The following is a 19502-nucleotide window of genomic DNA, read 5'->3' as shown; positions in this document are numbered from 1 at the left end:
GTAAGGATAAAACGGGGGGAAAAAAGATAAGTAAATAAAACTTGAAAATGCTGTAAGGAAAAATGGTGACAAGATTTAACTACAGAGAAGACTTAAAACACAGAAATAGTATCATTTGGAACTTTCACCAGTACACTAAAAACACATACTTACCATAAAGGAACCAGAGTTTTATTAGGGTTATTTCAAGTTTTGAGTTGTTCATTCAGCAATATAAGGAGAACCAACCATATATGAACTAAGCACTTATCTAGCTGCTGGGGATTCAGGAGTGAACAGACATGATCCCTACTCGTTGCTATACAGGCTAACGGTGCGTTCTAATTGTTCATTTCATTAATGTAGCATTTATAGACGTTAACCATTCATCATTCAATAAACAGTTATTGAGCATCTACAGTGCGTAAGGCTTTCTATCACCATAATGCTTCCGTACATACATAGACTGGCATAAATTACCGATTCCCAACTCTTTGGTGTTTGAAAATCTTATTATCGTTGATCTAATTACCAAACATTCCTTTAATACCATCAAAGACTGGCATTTTATGCAGTGTGTCAAAATGCAAGACAAATTTATTTCCACAAGCTGGTCAAGTTTTCATGACCCCATGTTGATAACTATCATAACCCTGGAGTATCATAATCCGAATCTGGAATCCCTGCACCGTGGCGTGGCGTGGATTCCCAGAGAGATTCGGGGGTGACTACCGGGCATTCTGGTTCCAAACCCGGTCTCCCTCGCCCAGCCTCCAGCATCAAAGGGAACCTGTGGGTGGTCCCGTCGAGAGAGAATGAGCCATATGGATGGCTACCCCACAAAACCCACAGCTTCATCCTCCTCCTGAAACACACCCGTATCGACGAACACCCCACCCTCCCTTCACCCACAGCCTCACGTAGCCAGACACTCCAACCTCTTTCCCCAAAACGCGCGCACCCGGGACCCGCCAGCCCCGTCCCCTTCCCCACGGCCAGCTTTTCCGCCCAGCCCCCTCCAGCCAGTGGCCGCCCCACGGCCAGCCGGCGTCCTCCGGCCCCTTCTCCTCAGCCTCGCCGCCCTCCCTCCCCGCCACACGGCCGCGCGGCCCTCTCACCGCCTCCTCCAGGTCCATAACGGCGCCTCTGCCGCCGCCGCGGCCCGTTACCCGGGCAGCGAGCGCAGCTTCCGGGAGCGGCGGGAAGGGCCCTCCGGGCGGAAACCAAGACCCTGACTTTGGATTTCCGGCTCCTGCGGCCGCGGGAAGCTTCCGCTCTCTCCGGGATGAAGCTCCGCTAATCCTGCATCCCTCTCCTAGAAGCATCCTTTTCCTAGTGGTGGTAACTAATGCGCGGCAGTGGGAAAGTGGGCGGGGCCTCCTGCTAAGCGGATTCGGTCTTTCTGAGCGGTTCTGACAGCCATTCTTGCCCGGCAGGTCTCACTCTCTCAGGCTGCGGGGGCGGCGGCGGCGGAGGCCGCTCCAGACTCTCCCCTCCAGCTCCTTTCTGGCCTATGGGAGCACCGGAGAGGCGCCGGGCTCTGGAGGGAAGAACCGTTGCTGGGTTAGACCTGGCTTCCTAATCACGCCTTTTCTGCATCTTTGTGCCTCAGTTTCCTCCTCTGTGAAAATTGGCTATTTCCTGTGAGTCCCTTCTAACTGAGCCTCGAAGAGTGAATGCTCACCAAATTTAACTTTGTTGTTGTCCCTTCATTGGGCACGTTCGTTTCTTATTAAACAGGCGCTGTTTTAGATTCTGGCGATTCAGCAGTGAGCAAAATAAACACAAGTTTTTGCTTTCATGGAGATTATATTCTGGTGGAGAGAGATTTTAAAAATAAGTAAAATGTGTGATATGTTAAAGGGGCGTGAGTGCCAAGGAGAAGAATAAAGCAGGAAAGGAGAATGAAAGCTATAAGGTTGTTTCAGTTTTAAATGGCGTGGTCAAAATGGTCTCACTGAGAAGGTGAACTTCGAGGCAAGGGAGCAAGAGCCGTGTTGGGAACATCATTCCAGGCAGAGGGAACAATAAGTACCAAGGCCCTCGTCCTGAGCCTCATGCCTTATCATATCTCAGAAAGAGAAATATGTTGATGCAGAAAAGAGGGACCGATTTCAGGGGGCTCTCCCTGAGCTGGGGAGAGGGGACGGGACCTGCAGCCCAAGCCGAGGGGTTGGCCTCACGTAGACCACACATCTGTGACTTGAGAACGTGTGAGCAGACTCGGGCACTGGTGGGAATGCGGTGGAAAGGCTTTTCAGGTTGTTCTGGTGAGATGGGAAGGAAGTCATCAGCGGAACGTGGGAGTGGGGAGGGTTGGGCGAGGTCTGAGGAGGGATCAGAGGTGTAATATCTCTTGGAAACGGGGGAATTAAACCAGAAATGTAATAAATTGCCAGGCATCATCTGGGGCCCCCTGGACATCTGTGACCATAAATATAAAGATAAGGCCACTCAACCCACTGACTCATTCAACCGCTGACTTGGTTAAAACATCCCGTTTACCCCGAAGGAACAAATTAAGTGCATTCATAATTTCAAAAATATTTGCCAGGCAATATACTACCGACAGCCACTGGTCATCATGTGTCCAAATCTGGTATTTGCCTTTTTGTGTAAAAAGAGAAAAATATAACTCATCTGTACCTCTGACAGTCCTTTTGAGTATTTTGCCGTGAGACATGCAACAAACTTCAACGTAGAACAAAGGACTTTGATGAATATTCAGCCCGTTACAGGTTATGGCAACATTCCTGGGACATCTGAAAGGCCTTGTGTTTATAAAAGTAACTACACCTGTGGCATCCTGAGCACGTGTTTGCTTCCGCCTTCTACCTTTGCAGCTACTTGCTGCTGGTGAATGAGGCCTTGGGTGGATTCTACCCATGCCACTGGAGGCAACCTTATTTCCGAGTTCTTTTATTTTTCTAGTCAAAGCAGCCACTCCTTCAACGGTTATGTGGATACAATTTTACCAAAACTATTGCTTTTATAAAAGAAATTATTTGCTGTTGAGAATATATGTTTCCCTATATATATGCATCTTCTTACCAGCAACTCCTCAAAAGTAATTCTTTACTCATTTCATTTCTGAAACAACCTACTGACTACCATGAACAGGGACTCATTAGAAGCATCTATATTTTATCTAGCTATATAGCAAACCTTCAAATTGCAAACCTGTGTGGTTTATTTTAATACTTGTTTCTTCTAAATTTTTAGCATTTTCTGTATCTTCCAATAGTATTTGTTGTCTGTAATTTCAGCCATATTTATCATGGGCAGAATAATAGAAAACTGATAAGTATAACTTTAGGGAGCAGATAGATGCTTAAAAAATATATACAGCTTCATTGGTATATACCATGACTGGGGTAGGGGTGAGTGAGCATAATTTTTATAGGGTCATCAGGGAGACCACTCTGAAGAAGGGCCAGGCCAGCCAAGATGGCAATGCAATGAGAACCATGCAGGAGTCTCGGGGACTGTATCCCAGGGAAAGTGACAAAGCCCTGAGGCAGAACCGGGCTTGGTGTGTTTGGAGAACAAAAGGAAGCCTGTGTGGCCAGAGGGTGATAGGTGAGAGGTAGGGTCGTTGGCCTCAGGGTCAGATGCTGGGCAAGGCCTGACTGCTGATTGCTCTAGGTCTCCTGGACCTACAGGGCCAGTACTGGACCAGAACGCCCATTCAGCCCACTCCACACATTGCACCAGATGCCCTTTGGGTCCCACCTCCTGGCCACCGTGATTGGCTCCTACCAGGGAAGGGTGAGGGGACACTGGGTGGACCAACTGGAGACCATCCAGCCAGTGATGGCTGCTTTGCACTGCCCACTTACCCCGGGCCTGTGTGCAGGAATAACCGCCTTCATGGGATTTTGGCTCAGAGAGAGCTGGGGAGAGCCTCGGGGAGCGGAAAAACGGGGGCCACACACAGGCTAGTCAGGCACTTGAAGCTCCGTTGAAATAGCAGGTACTCCCACAACATGAGGAAGGCTGTGGAGGAAGGAAGGGCCCCAGGACTCCAGGGTGCAGCTTCACCTTCTCACTGTTCTTACTGAATTTCATTTCCATCTAAGGGCATATGTTACAAACCCATCACAAGCCTTCCAGTCAAGGGCATCAGCAGTGTTGGTCGTCTTAGTGAGTGAGAGCCCGTGAATGCATAGCCAGCCTTTTGTGAGCCAGGCACCAATCTAGGCCTGTTAAATCGTTTGAATATTGTCACCATCATCAGCCCCATTTTACAGACAAGAAAACTGAAACAAAGATTTTAAATTTCTGTAAGCGACTGAGCCAGGAGTCAAAACGGAGTAGCCTGGTGGAGAACAGTTTTGGCTGCCAGGCCATGCCCATTTCTGGAAGAATTGGGCTCAGCCTCATTAAATGTGGCACCCAAGATAGACCTCTGTGGCTCCGCCAGTAATAAAATGTTAACTATTAAGAACCTCAGATGTTTTGTAAGGGTCAGAAAATATAATTGTTTAAATATAATTGCTCTTAGTTCAACAGAAACTGAGGGAAAAAATACCACAAACAATATTGTTTTGGGTTTTTTAATTTGGGATCTTTTTTTTTTTTTGGTGGGGGGAGAGGCAATTAGATTTTTTTTTTATTGGCGGTGCTGGGGATTGAACCCAGGATCTCCTGCATGCTAGGCATGTGCTCTACCTCTGAGCTCTACCTTCCCCCCAACAATATTGTTTTATTAAGAGAAATTCTCTATTTTGAGACCACAGGTTACCTAGTGGCTACTGGTTTAATGGGGAAGTTATTGGAAGAGTTTGATGCATTTCACTGGCAAATCATAGCTCCAATAGGGGCATTATTTAATTATTGAGAACGTATCCAACAAAAGGTCATACGAAACCCACAAATGACTTAGAAATTATTAGACTGATTTGATGAATGCTCTGTGTTACAACTTACATCATCTGTATGCAGTTTTATTATAAAGATAAACAGATTTATTTAGAACATAGAAGGGGATATATTTTTAAATTTTGATTTACATAAAAACTTACACGTAAATATATATTCCCCTACTAGTTGTTCAATATGGGTATTTTGAATATTCCTTCGATGCCACAGTTGCACATTTCAATTTAATTCTAAATGTGTTGAGAAGTCATTGAAGGATTTTGAACAGAGGAGTAACGTGGTCTAATTTACTCTTTAAACTGTCATTCAGGCTGGTGTATGGGGAACAGACCACAGAGCATATGGGTGAAATGAAGATGGCTAATTGGAAGTGTCAACTGAAAAAAAAAAGCACAACCTAAAGTTAGAATCATGATTTATTCGGTGGACATACTGGGGACTTAAGCCAAGGAGACCCAGCTCAGATAACTCTGAGGGACTGTTCCAAAAAGGTAAAAGGGGAGACAGGATATATAGATTTTGCAAACAAACAAACAACTGGAAAAAAAAACCAGTAGTCAAAACATCATAAGATTACTGTTAATTAAAGAAAAACCAGAATCTCAAGTTAAAGAATTTAGCACCTTCCTATATATGGGAAGGGGCAAGAGTCTGGGCTCATTGAAATCACTCCTTTGCTACATACCTTGACTACCTAGAGCCAGTATCCTATTTTCTCCATCCTGAATCCCCTCAGGGTGCACTGTCGGGGAGGGGGTGGCTGTGGTGGCTGATGGCTTGATGGCCGCAGCATCTTTTGGTTACTGTTATGGCAGGAGGCATTGTTTGTCCACAGGAGGCTGTTACAGGAATCCCCCTCAAAGATGGCAGTACTTGGACTAGAACACACAAGTTGGCAACAGGAAATAGATATACTTCATTGAAGGTGGAGCCAACAGTGGATTGGGTGTAATTGTGAGAAACAGAGTTCAAGGATGACATAGGGTGGCGAGTGGTGGAGCCGAGATGGTTATGAGCAGATTTGGAGTGAAAAAAATCAAGATTTGGGACATGTTAAGTTTGATATGTCTATTAGAAATACAAGGGGAGATATTCAACAGGAAGATGGATAAATGAATCTGGAATTCAGAGATGTTCTTCTTGGAGATGTGGACTTGGGAGTCATAGTGTAAAAATGAGGTTTAAAGCCCTGGGACTAAATGCAAACACCTGGGAGAGTAGTCAGTAAACGGGAGGAAACAGCCCAAGGCTGAGCTGCAGGCACTGTGACATTTTGAAGTCAGGAAGAGCAGGACAGTCTAGTGAAGGTGGCAGAGAAGGAGCAGCTAATGTGGCAGGAGGAGGCTGGCAGAGTGTGGTGACCAGAGCCACGTGAAGAAAGGTTCAAGAAGGGAGAAACGTTCAATGACAGTTGAGTGAGCTTAGCATAGGGTTTAGCAAGATACACGGCATTGACAAGACGATTTCAGTAACGTGTTAGGAATGACAGCTCAATTGGAGTGGGTTCAAGGCAGAGCTGGAGGGAAAGGGCAGACTGTCAGTAGAGACGAGGCCTGTGAGAAAGAGCAGGAGGGTCCGGAGCGGGTAAAATTGCCCATGACTGCAGCATGTTTGTATGCTATTGGAAATGAAATATTGATTGAGGGGGGAGGGGAGTTACAGGAGTGAAGTCCTTGAGTGTGTGACACGGACAGATCTTGCCCCTGATGAGGCTGCCCTGAGGGGATGCATAATTCTCACCTGACCAGGCCATAAAAATTCCAGGAATGTGGCCCCCACTCAGCCAGGCCAAGGCACTGGTCCGCAGGGTGTGGTCACACGGGAGCTAGTTCCACTGCCTCCTCCCGACCCCCTGGTACTGCCAGCATCCCAGGGCTTGGAACCCAGGGCAACTCAGCTAACCTTTAGTTAAGAGGTTCTGCTGAGTGTGGAAATAGTCAAATACTATTTCAAGGAGGCAACAGAGCAAAGACTCTGCAATCAGGAGAGTAAATTTGAATCCTGGCCCTGAAACTTATCTGCTAGCTGTGTAATCAGGACAAATCGCTTCTCTGAGTCCTGTTTTCTCACCTGCAGTTTGGAGATGGTAACTTTACCGAGACACCTGAGAAGGTGAGGCACAAACGAGATAATGGATCCCGTGCAAAGGCTTTGTCAAAACTTTGTAAACTGGAACATGAGACAAAAATGCCATAAATCATCAAATTGTCATGAGGCTTAATTTACTATATCACCCCCCTACCCATCCATTCATCTCACAAAACAGGCATGGCTTGTAGAGGAGGCATTTCTAAGGACACATTCCTGTGCCACGCCTCTCTGTGGGTTTAATTTTCATAAATAGATTTTTTTTTTTTTTTAAGATAAGAACAAGTCTTGGCTCCTTGTGAGAGCCTCCAGATTGCATTACAGACACAAGTACATCACATCAAGATCATCAGTTGAAAGGGAGGGGAGACATATTATTATCTTCAGAGCTTCCTGGGAACCTATTAAAGGTTAATGACAAAGCACAGGGGTAGTCCAGGGACCAAACACCATCCTTGACACCTATCATATGCACGAGCCTCCTTTCTCCCTGGGATCCCATCAACATTTCTGCTGGAGGGAGAGAGAGTCAAGTGTATCCCCGATGAACAGAGCTTCTGAGTGCTCCGAGCCTGATCTGTCCTCAGCTGAGGCTGAGACCCCCTGTGGTTTGCACAGCGCTGGGGAGAAGAGTAAAGGAATGGATGCTTGCTGGGCACAGAGCATGTGGGGCGCTGTACCAGGCCACCAGTCATCAGTGAGCTGGGAGGTGATCACTCTCTTCTCATCAAATGGGAAGGGATATTGAGGCTCCGGAGGTCAAATCAGGTCCCGTGGCCAACAAGAGCCAGAGTGGGACATCTTAACTCGTTTCTTCCTGCTTCAAAGAGCCCACTCTTCCTGCTAACAGAGTAGGTGCTTCATAAAGGTTTTCTTAGTGATTGAGTGAGTGGATGGATGAATGAAGTCCTCTGGATGCAAAGTTGCCTTGTCAAAGGACATCAACAGCCAGAAGGCACAGCCCCAATTTAACAGAAGCAAAACAACCTTCTAAGATGCATGTGAGGTACCCAGAGTGTGGCTTAAATAACTCAGGAGTTTCCCAAACTCGTGAGTGATAAGATCTCAGGCAAGTTGCAGAACCTGTTGGGGGCTGGTTTCTGCATTTCTAATCTTGGGGCAAATATGTCTTGCTCCTCCCTCCCTTCCAGAAGCAGAGTTTACAGAGCGCAAGAGTTGTAGCTCTGGCTGTGGGCCTTAAAGTACTTGAAAGATGAGTCCTGGCTTGTGACCATCCATGGCCAGTAGTGGTGATGTAATTGGTGGGACCCAGCACAAAATGGAAATGTGGTGCCTGTGGATCAAAAATTACAGGGAACTATATTTAATATCTTGCAGTAACCTATAATGAAAAAGAATATGAAAAGGAATATATGTATGTATGTATATGACTGAAACATTATTCTGTACACCAGAAATTGATACATTATAAACTGACTATACTTGAATAAAAAAATAAGTTAAAAAAATTAATAAGAATTTCAAGACGGTGATGTCAGAGCATTAAACGGAGCCCAGGCCCTTCTAAGTACAGGGTCCCATATGGCCGGCTGTGCACCCACGAAGACAGACCTGCCTATGGCCGTTGACTCAGAAGAAGGGAAGAAAAGATCTTAAAAGGAGATTGGTGGGACATCTTAGGAGCACCAAAAATAGGACAAATAAATAAAATAGCATGGAGATCAGGTTCTGGTTTCTTGAAACACACAATTTCAGAATAGGAAGCATTTAAAAATGTCATCCAGTACTAGTCTCCCATTTTATAGATAAGGAAATTGAGACCCCAGACAGAAGCAGTGACTCCGGGAGTCGTTGGGTACTGCAGAGAAAGCAAACCTTCTCTGAAGCTCGTGTCTCCTTATCACTGACAGCACAGGTCAGATTGAATAATGCATTATTTCTTTTTTTTCGTCCCCAACCCCTACTAAAATAACAATGAAAGGGTTAAGTCCATGAGGACCATGGAAAAGGGAGAAGAGGCAATGGTAATTGAAGAGGATTTGAGAGTGGGCAGGTGAGATAGGAGGAAGCAGTCTAGAAACAGGGAAATTAAGTGAAAATCTGAATACTGCCCCTCCCCCTTTCCAGAATGCCAGTAGCAAGTTTTACATCTCCCCAGGCAGGAGATAACAGTCTTCTCAGAGTAAAACCCAGAGACCATTTGGGATTCTTTACAATGAGCTAGCTGGAAGTTTTGTCCCAGTAGACTGAAGCCCTAGGACCAAAGTCTGATTTCTGTGCAAAGAGCTTTCTAGGTTTCTAGTGAGAGCCGATGGCTAAGCACCTGCAGACAGGAACAAAGCTTCTAACTTTAATGGCAGAAAACCAAACAAACAAATGGAAAAGAGAATTGGCAGAAATTAAAGACAACTTCAAGCTGACAAATCTCTTGAAAAAGAGGACGGACGATATTGTATCTACGAAAGAAGAACCAGAAGCCTTAAAAAAAAAAAATCCCCCAAACAAAGAAACCTCTGGAAAGTTACATACATGAGTCAAAATAAAAATTTATTATAAAAGATAAATTCAGAGATATTTCCAGAAGATAGAACAAAAAGACAAAAAGATGGGAAATCGCAGAGAAAAGATAAAACAAGAGGATAAATCTCAGAGATTGAAAGTCAATTACTAGAAATGCCAGAAAGAGAGCCAAGGGGACAGAATTATCAAGGAAATAACACAGAGACATTTCTCAGAACTAAACCCGACTTTCCAACTCAACAGAGCTAGTTCAAGGGATGTGAAAAAGACCCAGGGTCAGGTACACCACTGTGAACTTTTTTAGTATCAGGGATATGGAGAAGATACTATAAACTTCTAGAGAGAATCAGAATTGATGGACCTCTCAACAACACTTTGGAATCTAGTGGACAATGGACCAATGCCTTCAACATTCTAATGTGCACCCTATGCTTCTATATTCAGCCAAACTGTTCACCAGATGAGGGTAGAATAAGATATTTTCTACATGCAAGAATGAAAATAGTTTACTTCCCTTGTGCCTTCAGTGAACGGGTGGTGGTGATCCAATAGAACAAGGGTGTAAACCAAGAAAGGAACACACGGAATCCAGGAAGCAAGGGACCCAAAGCGCAAGAAGCAACATGAATCCCCACAGTGATGATGCATGCTAATTTCCTGGTGATGTCTGTTCAGTATCCAGTTTAAACTGGAGAGCGTGGAAGGAAGGCTCTGAGAAGAGGATCTCTAGGAATAAGATGGAGATGATATATTTGAGACTATGGAAAACATTATTAATAGAATTGAAGCAGGCTTTATTGAGAGTTAGGAAAAATTAACGGTATATATGCAGAAAATCGGGCACATGGGAAAATGAGTAACTCCAGTAAAAGTGAAGGACTGAGTAAGTAAGATGGTTGGTGTGGACGAAGTGTTCGAGTGGTTCTCTAGTGAATGGCATTTGCACAGTCTTAATAAAGTATGTCCTGACTATAACTATGTGGGGGTTGGGGGGGCAGTGAGGGAGATCTGAGTTCTTACTTATCACCATGGGGACTCAGTAGTCGGGTCTCAAAACGTAAGTTAATACATTAAGAAATGGGGATGGCTCCAGTCCATGGCTTTTAATATCGTCTATAAGACTTCTAAGCTTAAGATGGTGAATGAAAGATGTTCTCACTTCTTTTTTTCTCTCAAAAAAAAAAAAAAAAAAAACCAAACCAAAAAAAAACAAGCAAAATAACAAACAGGAACACAGACTCTATTCTTGACTCTAGCAGACATTGCAAATCTGAACCATTAAATGTGAACCGTTAAGTGGCTAGAAGAATGACAAAAAAAAGTAATCAAAGATGAATCCAAATGCCAGTAGAGGTATAATTTATTTGCTATGAAATTCACCAATTTTAAGTGCACGTGATGAATTTTGACATGTGTATTTAATAGTGCAACCACTACCAAAAATATGATTTAGAACATTGTAGTCAATCCCCATCCTGATCCCTGAACCCCTGGCAACGGGTGATCTGCTATGATCATTTTAGATGTGCCTTTCCTAGAACTTTTCTAGAACTTCATATAAAGGTATACAGTATGTAGTCTTTTGTATCTGACTTTGATTTATCATATTGTTGCATATACAAATAGTTTATACCTACTAACTGCTGAGTAGTATTCCATTTACTATAGATTTTTCTTCATCCATTTACTAATCAATGGACTTCTGGATTGTTTCCAGTTTTTGGCTACTCTGAACAAAGCTGCTGTAAATATTCATGTACGGATCTTGATGTAGATGTATATTTTCACTTCACTTGAAAAATACCCAAGAGTGGAATTTCCGAATCATGTGGTAAGTGAACATTTAACTTTGTAAATAAACACTGAACCGTTGTTCCACATTCTAGCCAACACATGGCATGGTATTGTCAGTCTTTTAAATTCTATCCACTACAGTGGATATGTAGTGGTATCTACATTTGGTTTAAATTTGCATTTCCTTAATGGCTAATGATGTTGAACATTTTTTCATGTGCTTATTTGGCATCTGTTTTTTTTTTTTTTAATAACATGTCTGTTCAAATCTTTTGCCCAGTTTTAATTGTCTTGTATCATTGTTGAGAATTCTTTCTATATTGTGGACACAAGTCCTTTACTTAATGTATGTTTTACAGACATAGTCTCTCAGTCTGTGCCTTGCCTTTTTCTCTTTTTCCTAATTGTGCTTTCAAGGAGCAGACATTTTTAATTTTGATGAAGTCCAAGTTATTGATTTTTAAATTTTGTGTGTCCTATTTTTAAAATCTTTGCCTAACCCAAGATCACTAAAAATTTTTCTCCTATTTTTTTCAAAAGAAGGCTTATAATTTTAGCTCATTTTCATACCGATAGCCAAGCAATTATTCCAACACCTTTTGTGAATAGATTATCTTTCCCTCCATTTAATTGTCTTGGCACCTTTGCTAGAAAATCAATTGACCGTATGTATATGTGGATGTATTTCTGGACTTTCTATTCTGTTCCAATGGTCTGTATGTCAACCTTTGCTTGAATATCATTCTATCTTGATTAGTGTTAGCTTTATAATAGGTCTTGAAACTAGATTGGGTAAGGCCTCCAGCTTTGCTCTTTTTCCGTGTTGTTTTGGCTATTCTATATGCTTTTCATTTCCACATAAATTTTAAAATTTGCTTACTAACTTTTTCAGAATAACCCTGCTAACATTTTGAATGTCATTGTGTTGAATCTACAGATTAATCTGGGGGAGGAATGGCATTCTAACAATACTGAATCTTCCAGTCCATAAGCATGGTATATCTCACCATTTGAACTCATCTTTAACTTCTCTCAGTAATGTGTTGTCATTTTCAGAGTACAGTTATTGTAGATATTTGCTAAACGTACCCGTTTCGTAATTCTGTGCGTGTGTGCGTGTGTGTGCGTGTGTGCATGTATGTGTTTGAGAGAGAAAGAAAAAAGAGGGAAGGAGGAAGAGAGTTTCCTTTATGTTCCCCAAAGTTGAGCCAAAGAAAATTGGTTAATCACAGGTTGTGGTTAGCTGAATTCCAGTTAAGTAAAGTTTTACTGTATTTGGCATTCACACTAATAGCTCTGATTATGCCACACCCCATATTCAAAAACCTTCATTGGGAAATAATTATGGGATGTGCTCAAAGAATGAGGGATCAATTTACAAAGGGGAAATCTGGAAACAGCTGAGCAGGCTGATCAGCTCAATGATGCGATGCTCTTACCATAAAAATACAACTGCGGTTTTCAGAATGGGGTCAGGGTGTCTTCCAGGGTCAGGCAGGCGTCAGGGCCCCCACTCATGTTCGGATCACAGTAGCTCTGTCTCTATCCCTTTTGGCTTTTGAGGTTCCTGATAGGATTTTGTTTAAAGACAGAGTTCTGGTGCATAAAATGTTTAAAAACCATTATTGCAAAAGAATTCTTAATGACCAAGAAAGACCACATTTAATGGAATTATAATCAGATTAGAAAAGAATCTGTGTTTTATGTCCCTGTTTGGGTAAAAAAAGAAGAAATATGTGTACAGAAAAAAAATTGTAAAATTATACATGTATCAAAATATCAATAGCAATTATCCCTGTGCACTTTGATTGTGAATTATTTCTAAATGTTTGTTCTCATTTGTATTTTTCTAAATCTGTAGAGTGTAAAAGTGTATTGTTCTTTAATGAGAATAGAATAAACTACGAATTCCTTAGCATCCTTTGAAGCTCTCTACCATCTGACATTAAAGGTCTTTCTAGACTTCTTGCTAAACCTCAGCTCATCATAGAGTTACAAGTTTAGCCTCAAAGAATTACTCACCATTTCCTGACTACGCCCTTCAATTCCCTGTCCCCACACCTTTTCTCCAGCTCTGTTCTTCGTTCAGAATTTCCTAATCACACACCATCACTTCCTACTGGAATTCAACCCATTCAAAATGGATGTGAGAAAATGTAAATTAAAGGAAAAAAATTCAAAACTATGTAGAGAGTATGATTTCAACTAGTTTAAAAAATGTGAAGGAAAAACTGAAAGAAACCATGTAAATAATTTACAGAGGCAGCATCTCTGTATTAGGATTATAAATCTTTTGTTTGTTGCATTTTATTATACTTTCCAGATCGTCTGCAGTGACCTATAAAGATAGTAAAAAAAGGAAAAAAATTCATAGCCATTTTAAGACCTATATCAAATGCTAACATCTCCAGGAGTCTTTCGCAAGATATAATAATAATACTTTTTAAACTCTCCAGCCTGTGTCTCTTAACAATTTAACTGTATCTCTGTGTTGCATAATATAGTAGGAAGAACCCTGAATCTGTACACAGAAGATCTGGGGTTAATCCTGGCCTCTCCTCTCGCTGGCCTATGTTTGGCAAATGGCCTCCCCTCTCTGAGGGTCTGATTCCTCCCAGGGCTGTAGTAAGGGTTAACTGGGACCACATGACTATGCTCTGTAAACTGTAAAGTGCTGTTGAGACATATGCTGTGTCTGATTCTCCTGCGAAACTGAAGCTCAGTCACCCGAACCATCTGCTGCAGGTGACACTCGAAAAACGGCTGTTGATTTAAATCTTCCAGCAGTTCCAAAACAGAGCAAAAATCCCTTTTGTTTCCAGAAATGTTACCGGTAGATTGGGATTTAGTAAAGGCCTGTGCTCCAGAGAGCCTATGATTTTCATCGTTTTGATTTTCCTTTGCTGTTCCCAGGACTTGTGGCCTGAATAAGCCATCCAGCAATCAGTAGGCCCAGGGGTGCTCTTTAGTGTTATTAAAAATAAGAAATTACAGGCCAGAGCAACACATACCCTGAAGATGGCTCTGGAGCCCTGGGCAGAGTTCATTCATTGTCCACCTCTTCAGACGAGATGACCCAGAACAGAGCCAGCCTGTGGGTTGGCCCAGCCACGGCCTTTGTCAACTGGATGGACCTCGGGAGAAACAAAGGGGCAGCCCCCGAGCCGTCCGGTCAAGCCCCTGGTTGCTCGGAGTGGGTACTGAAGCCCCAAGAGGGGAGACATCTCGCCAAGGGCCCGTGTAGTCATTGACAACTCATTAGCGCTGGAACTAGAGCATCGTGGCCGTTATTTGGTTTGGCTAAGATTGCTCTAAGGCAGCAGGAGCTCTCACTCAGCTCCACACCTCTCAGCACAAACAGAGCCTGGCCACAGCTGGTCCTCTGTCAGTGTCTGCGAATGCAACTGTGCACAAATCAGCACGGCTCTTTCCTTGAGACGCAACTAGTGCCTCCAGAAGGGGTTCTTTCCAGACTGAGAAAGACCCAACCACCTGTCTGGATCAGGGGCTCTGTCAGCTCTGAAGTGCTTTACAAACATTGGCTCATCTCGGTTCTACGTAGACGCAGCATCACGATGACCAGCACCAGGCCAAGCAGACGGACCAGAGAAAGCAGCTCTGATAAACAGAAGGACAGAAGCCTGGGGGGGATCCAGTGTTGCCAGAGCTTCCAGGTTTGCTTGTGTTTAAAAGACAGAAATCCTCACTTTTTAAAAAGTTGCTGGATTCTAAAATGCTGACTCAAGATATTTTAAAACAGTTTGAGGACAAACACATCTTTGTAGTCAGTGTGTCTGCTCCTCCAGGATGCACATCCATCTGGCTGATGGCAAATGAGTCTGGGCTCTCGAGGCCTCGCTGGTGTGGGAGAGAGGCCCCTGGGTGTCGATCACCACTGGCTAGGAGTGATTAACTTCCTCTAAGTCGTCGGGTCCCCAAGATGGAAACCGTAATACCTACCTCATGGGGTTGTTGAGAGAGTTGTAAGATCATGTAGAGAAACAGTACTTTGTAAACCATAAAGCAATGTACCAAGAGTTAATACACAAATAATAGATATGTGTAATATAATCTCTTTAAACCACCAAAGTTAGGAGGTTCTGGGGTTAAGATACATAACCCCAGGAATTAACTCCTTGAACCGCATTCAAGACCCCACCCAAGAATATTACAGAGGGGTAGGCATTTGTTAGCTCAGAATGAGCACGTCCAGATCGAACTCTGTACTTATTAGAATTTGCATTCTGAGGGCAAGATGTAAGAGAAAGAGTGCAGGACTGCAAACCACACTTCCAGTCCCAGCGTTGCCACCAGGGCCATGTGTCCCTGGGGAAGTTCTTTCTTTGCTCTGGGCCTCAGTTTCTCCATCAACAACATGAGCACACTGGACCAGCCTGCTTCCAGCTCCGAAGTTCTCAAATGTTAGCACCCCCACCAGCTTAGCCTCCCAGTGCTCCAGCTCGTGCCTGGCCGTGGGGACCCCGCTGTGTGACCTGAGCTATCACATCCTAGCCAGGGCTTCTGCCTTGTCCCCAGGCCCAAGTGACCCAGTTGTGCTGAAGCTCTGATGGAACCTCAGTGGGTGGGGGTTCATATGGAAGGATGGGTTGACTTAGGGCTTGAATTGACTTAGACTAAATTCAGAGACAGACGGGGAGGCAGATAAACACCAGTCAGATGGAGGCTCCGTGGAAAGTAGACCCAGGACCTTCTGAGGCTCTGCTTTTGTGTGGGAGGCAAGATTTTCCTCACCCTCTTTGGGTGTTTCAGCTGGACCTGAGAATTAAATTGACATAAGACAGATCAACAGGAGAAAAGCATACAGATTTTTCCAACAGAAGTTTTATGTGACATGGGAGCCCATGAGAAATAAAGACTCAGAGAAGTGGCAAAGCCTTTGTGCTTTTTTACCAGGTAAAGCAGAGAGAGGCAATTGTGGAAAAAGAACTAAACTACATGGGGACATTAAAGGAAGATAAGAGTTATTTTCAGGTACAGAACTCTCTAGTCTCAGCTTCCATCCTTGCTGATAAGAATGTGACTTTCTTTCCGGTGTAGGGAAGGCATCTTTCACATGGAAATTTCATTATTTTTAAGAAAAAGAAAGTCAGGGTGTTCTTGCACCTGCTGTTTTTCAAGTACCTTTAGCTCAGAATAGTCAACGTGCCAGAGTCGCATATTTTGGGGTGGCGCGTGGGGGCCTCCTCCTTGACTTGATGGAGTTGGACCAGATCTTTCCTAATAGTGACCATTGTATTGGGCCCTGGCCCAGGCTTAGCACCCCGCAAAGTGCTTCCACACCCATTGCCTTGTCCTGGAACAAGCATCCTTACCCTGAGGCTATAAAGGGTGGGGTGGGGTGGGGAGGGGGTCGGAGAGGCTATGAGATTTCCCCCAAGACAGGGTCACCCGTGGGGAGACAGGGCCTGCACCCCAGCCTCTGCCCTCAGTGCCGTGGGCCGCATTTATCGTAGTTACCGTGCACTCACATTGCGCCTACTGTTGAGCAGCCACTTTTGGCTTGAGTTGTTCAGTCTTTACAACAACTCGACAGAGGGACAGGCTTCACTAAGGAGGAAACCAAAACAGGGAAGTGGAGTGACTTCCCTGCAGTCACGCAGCGGGCAAGTGCATGTAGGGGCTGGAGCCTGGGGCCATCTGAGTAGAGTCTGAGCTCTTAACCCCCACCTCCCCCAGTGCCCGCAGGAGCAGGCAGCTCTCTCTGGAAGCCAGCATTCGGATTCTGTGACTTCATCTGTGATTTTAGCTTGGGTTCCAGAGGAGCCCGCTTAGGTTTGCTCTCATGATCTCACCTTTTCTCTCCTAACCCAAAGCCACAACTACGTGGCATGAACTGACTGTCCTCTGCATGACCTTGGACAAGTCCCTTGACCCCTCCGGACTTGGCTTCCTGGTCTGTGAAGAGGAAAGGCCCTGGATACCTGCTGGGGGCCCCGCATGTTGAGACCCTGTGCTCCTTCTGTGGTGGTGTGTCCCCCTGAGACCAAACCCTGTGTGAAAAACAAAACTGAAACTCCCTGCTTTGTTTCTGAAGTAATACTAGAGGCCTGATGGTCAGGAGGAACAAGTGTCCAGAGTGACCAGGGGTCAAGCAGGCCCTTGAGACCCACGAAACCGGCATTCTAGGAACTTCTAAAAGAGCCAGATTCACAAATGCCAGCAGGGCACATGATTTCTCCTAACAACAAATGCCAAACACGAGAACGGAAAGCACTCCCAGGACACCTTGGCCCTGCTGCGCCGGAGTCACCTGGGAGACCCCCAGCCACCCGCTGGTGCTCTGGGAAAACAGCGCATCCCCATGTGTGGTGGCTCCCAAGGTGTTTCACGTACACTGGACTCTGAAAGCAGGAAGCCTCCCTGCAGACTTTGGGCCCCCCCGAGAGTGAACATCCTGGTTTCTTGCAGCCAGGAAGCCTTTTCCAGTATTTCTTGTAGTATTTCTGCATCTTTGAACTGTTTCCCGGAAAACACTGCAGATGATGAAAACCCATTTCTGGGGTCTCTCACCATTGCCATGTGAACTGGGTGACCCCAAAGAGAGAATTCCTTTTCCCTGCGGGGAAGATGGAAGGGAGATGCTTTGAGATGAAAAACCACCCATGCGCTCTGGCTCTCTCACAGTTTAATTCTGTTTAGTTTGAGGAATATTCATCGCTGCCTCTGCACTGCGCTGTGCGAAGTACCAGCGGGAACCACACCAGGGAACCTCAAAGTGGAGAGGCAACTAAGATTGGCATGTTAGATGCTTTTTCACATTGATTGTTTCATTCCATCACCACACAACCTTCAGAGGCTGGTTGTGATCTTTTCAGAATGAGAAAACTAAAAGTCAGACAAGAGAAAACGACTTGCCCCAAATAATACCATTCATAAAATGCTTAATCCAGAATTTAAACCCATTTCTATGTGTCTCCGAAGCCTGAGAATGAGTGAAAAGGAAAGGATAATTTTCTATAGGTAGAGGAAAAAAATACTTGAAAGAAACACTGAAATGTTCGCGATGCTTCTTCCTGGGCAGTGGAATCACAATAATTTTTGTGTGTATCCTTGTGCTTCTCCGTCTTCCAGTTTTTCTCTTTCCTTGGACCTCAGATGCAGAGGACGGCACCAGATGTCCTCCGCAGTCCCTCTCTGGCTTTATTTAAATAACGAATTAATTCCCTTTGTCCCTATTCCCTACTCCCACTCCTCCCTCCCCTGCCGATGACGACTCCTCTAACGTGTTAGGCGCGTATTGCTCTGTTTATACTCCTGTAAAAGATGTGGTTTTGTGTATGATGCATTTAATTCATCTGAGGGAAAAATCTCATTTTGTTTATCACTTTTAAAAATACTCAGTACTAAAGAGAAAATTTTTTATTATAAAAATGTTCGTGCTTTTAAAAGTCGGCAGAATGATGTAGCAACTGATACATTCATCGCCCAGCTGCAGCAGTGCCAGTTCGTGACCAGTCTTGTTTATCTGTACCTCCTCCCACTTGTTAACTCTCTGTTGTTCTGGTTTCCTGTTCTCTGATTACTGATAAGTTTAACCGAATATGTTTGCTTGCCTTTGGAATGTCTCTTTTGTAAAACTATCAGTGTATCTTTGGAATAGATTATGTGATGTTACTTAAGGAACTGTTATATTTTTTTCCTTACAGTGGGTCAAATTTCCCAATACTATTTACCTTAAAAAAAAAACTATCTTTTCCCTACTGATTAGTGATGCCAAATTATCTAATATTAAGTTGCCAAAAATACCAGGGTCTGTCTGAGTGCTCTGTTATACTGCATTGGTCCACTGGTCAGTGTTAGGGTCATTTTTATTAAAATGGCTTTGTTGTAGTCTTACCTTCTGGTAGGGTAAATCCCCCCTCTTTGTTTTCCTTTTTTCAAAGTTGGCTTACCTAGTCAAGGATCTTTTTTACTTCTTTGTAAATTTTAGGATACATTTATAAGCTCCTGTAAAAAAAAAAATCTCATCTTTTTAACCTGGAAAAATTTCTCAGCCTTTCTTTGTCTTTCACGACACTGACATATTTAAAGAATCCAAACCCATTGCTTTGAGACCATCCTTCAGTTTGCATCTTTTGGATTGTTTCCTCAAGATTTGATTTGGATGTTGCAATTTTGGCAGGAATGGGGCAGGTGTTCTCAGCGCGTTACACCAGGAGGCGCGTGATGTCAGTGTTTCATCACTGTTGGTGTTTACTTTGATCACTTGGTGAAGGCGGTGCCCTCCGGATTTCTCCACTGTATTTCTCCCCGTGAAG

At 43.9% G+C, this 19502-nt stretch overlaps 1 protein-coding gene and 1 long non-coding RNA gene across 4 annotated transcripts in view; one reads left to right on the top strand and one right to left on the bottom strand.

The window, feature by feature from the left end:
• Positions 1–1224, bottom strand: part of TAF1B (TATA-box binding protein associated factor, RNA polymerase I subunit B) — a 52351-nt gene extending 51127 nt beyond the window's left edge. Inside the window, exon 1 of the mRNA XM_010964030.3 lies at positions 1098–1224. Within this exon, the coding sequence (XP_010962332.1) occupies positions 1098–1115 (18 nt within the window). The 5' untranslated portion in view covers positions 1116–1224. The remainder of the gene's footprint in view (positions 1–1097) is intronic.
• On the top strand, positions 1187–19129 carry LOC123619459 (uncharacterized). Of its 3 annotated transcripts, none has more exons than XR_006728063.2 (4): positions 1225–1320; positions 1416–1622; positions 11147–11260; positions 14137–19129. It is a non-coding gene; the product is annotated as an uncharacterized LOC123619459 (long non-coding RNA). The 3 variants fall into 3 exon arrangements; XR_012499198.1 differs by having other exon boundaries at positions 1416–5351; XR_006728062.2 differs by lacking the exon at positions 1416–1622 and having other exon boundaries at positions 1187–1320.
• Positions 19130–19502: the final 373 nt, after the last annotated feature.

The sequence above is a fragment of the Camelus bactrianus genome, chromosome 15 (assembly GCF_048773025.1).
Source record: "Camelus bactrianus isolate YW-2024 breed Bactrian camel chromosome 15, ASM4877302v1, whole genome shotgun sequence".
Taxonomy (NCBI): domain Eukaryota; kingdom Metazoa; phylum Chordata; class Mammalia; order Artiodactyla; family Camelidae; genus Camelus; species Camelus bactrianus.
This window is presented reverse-complemented; position numbering and strand designations above follow the sequence as displayed.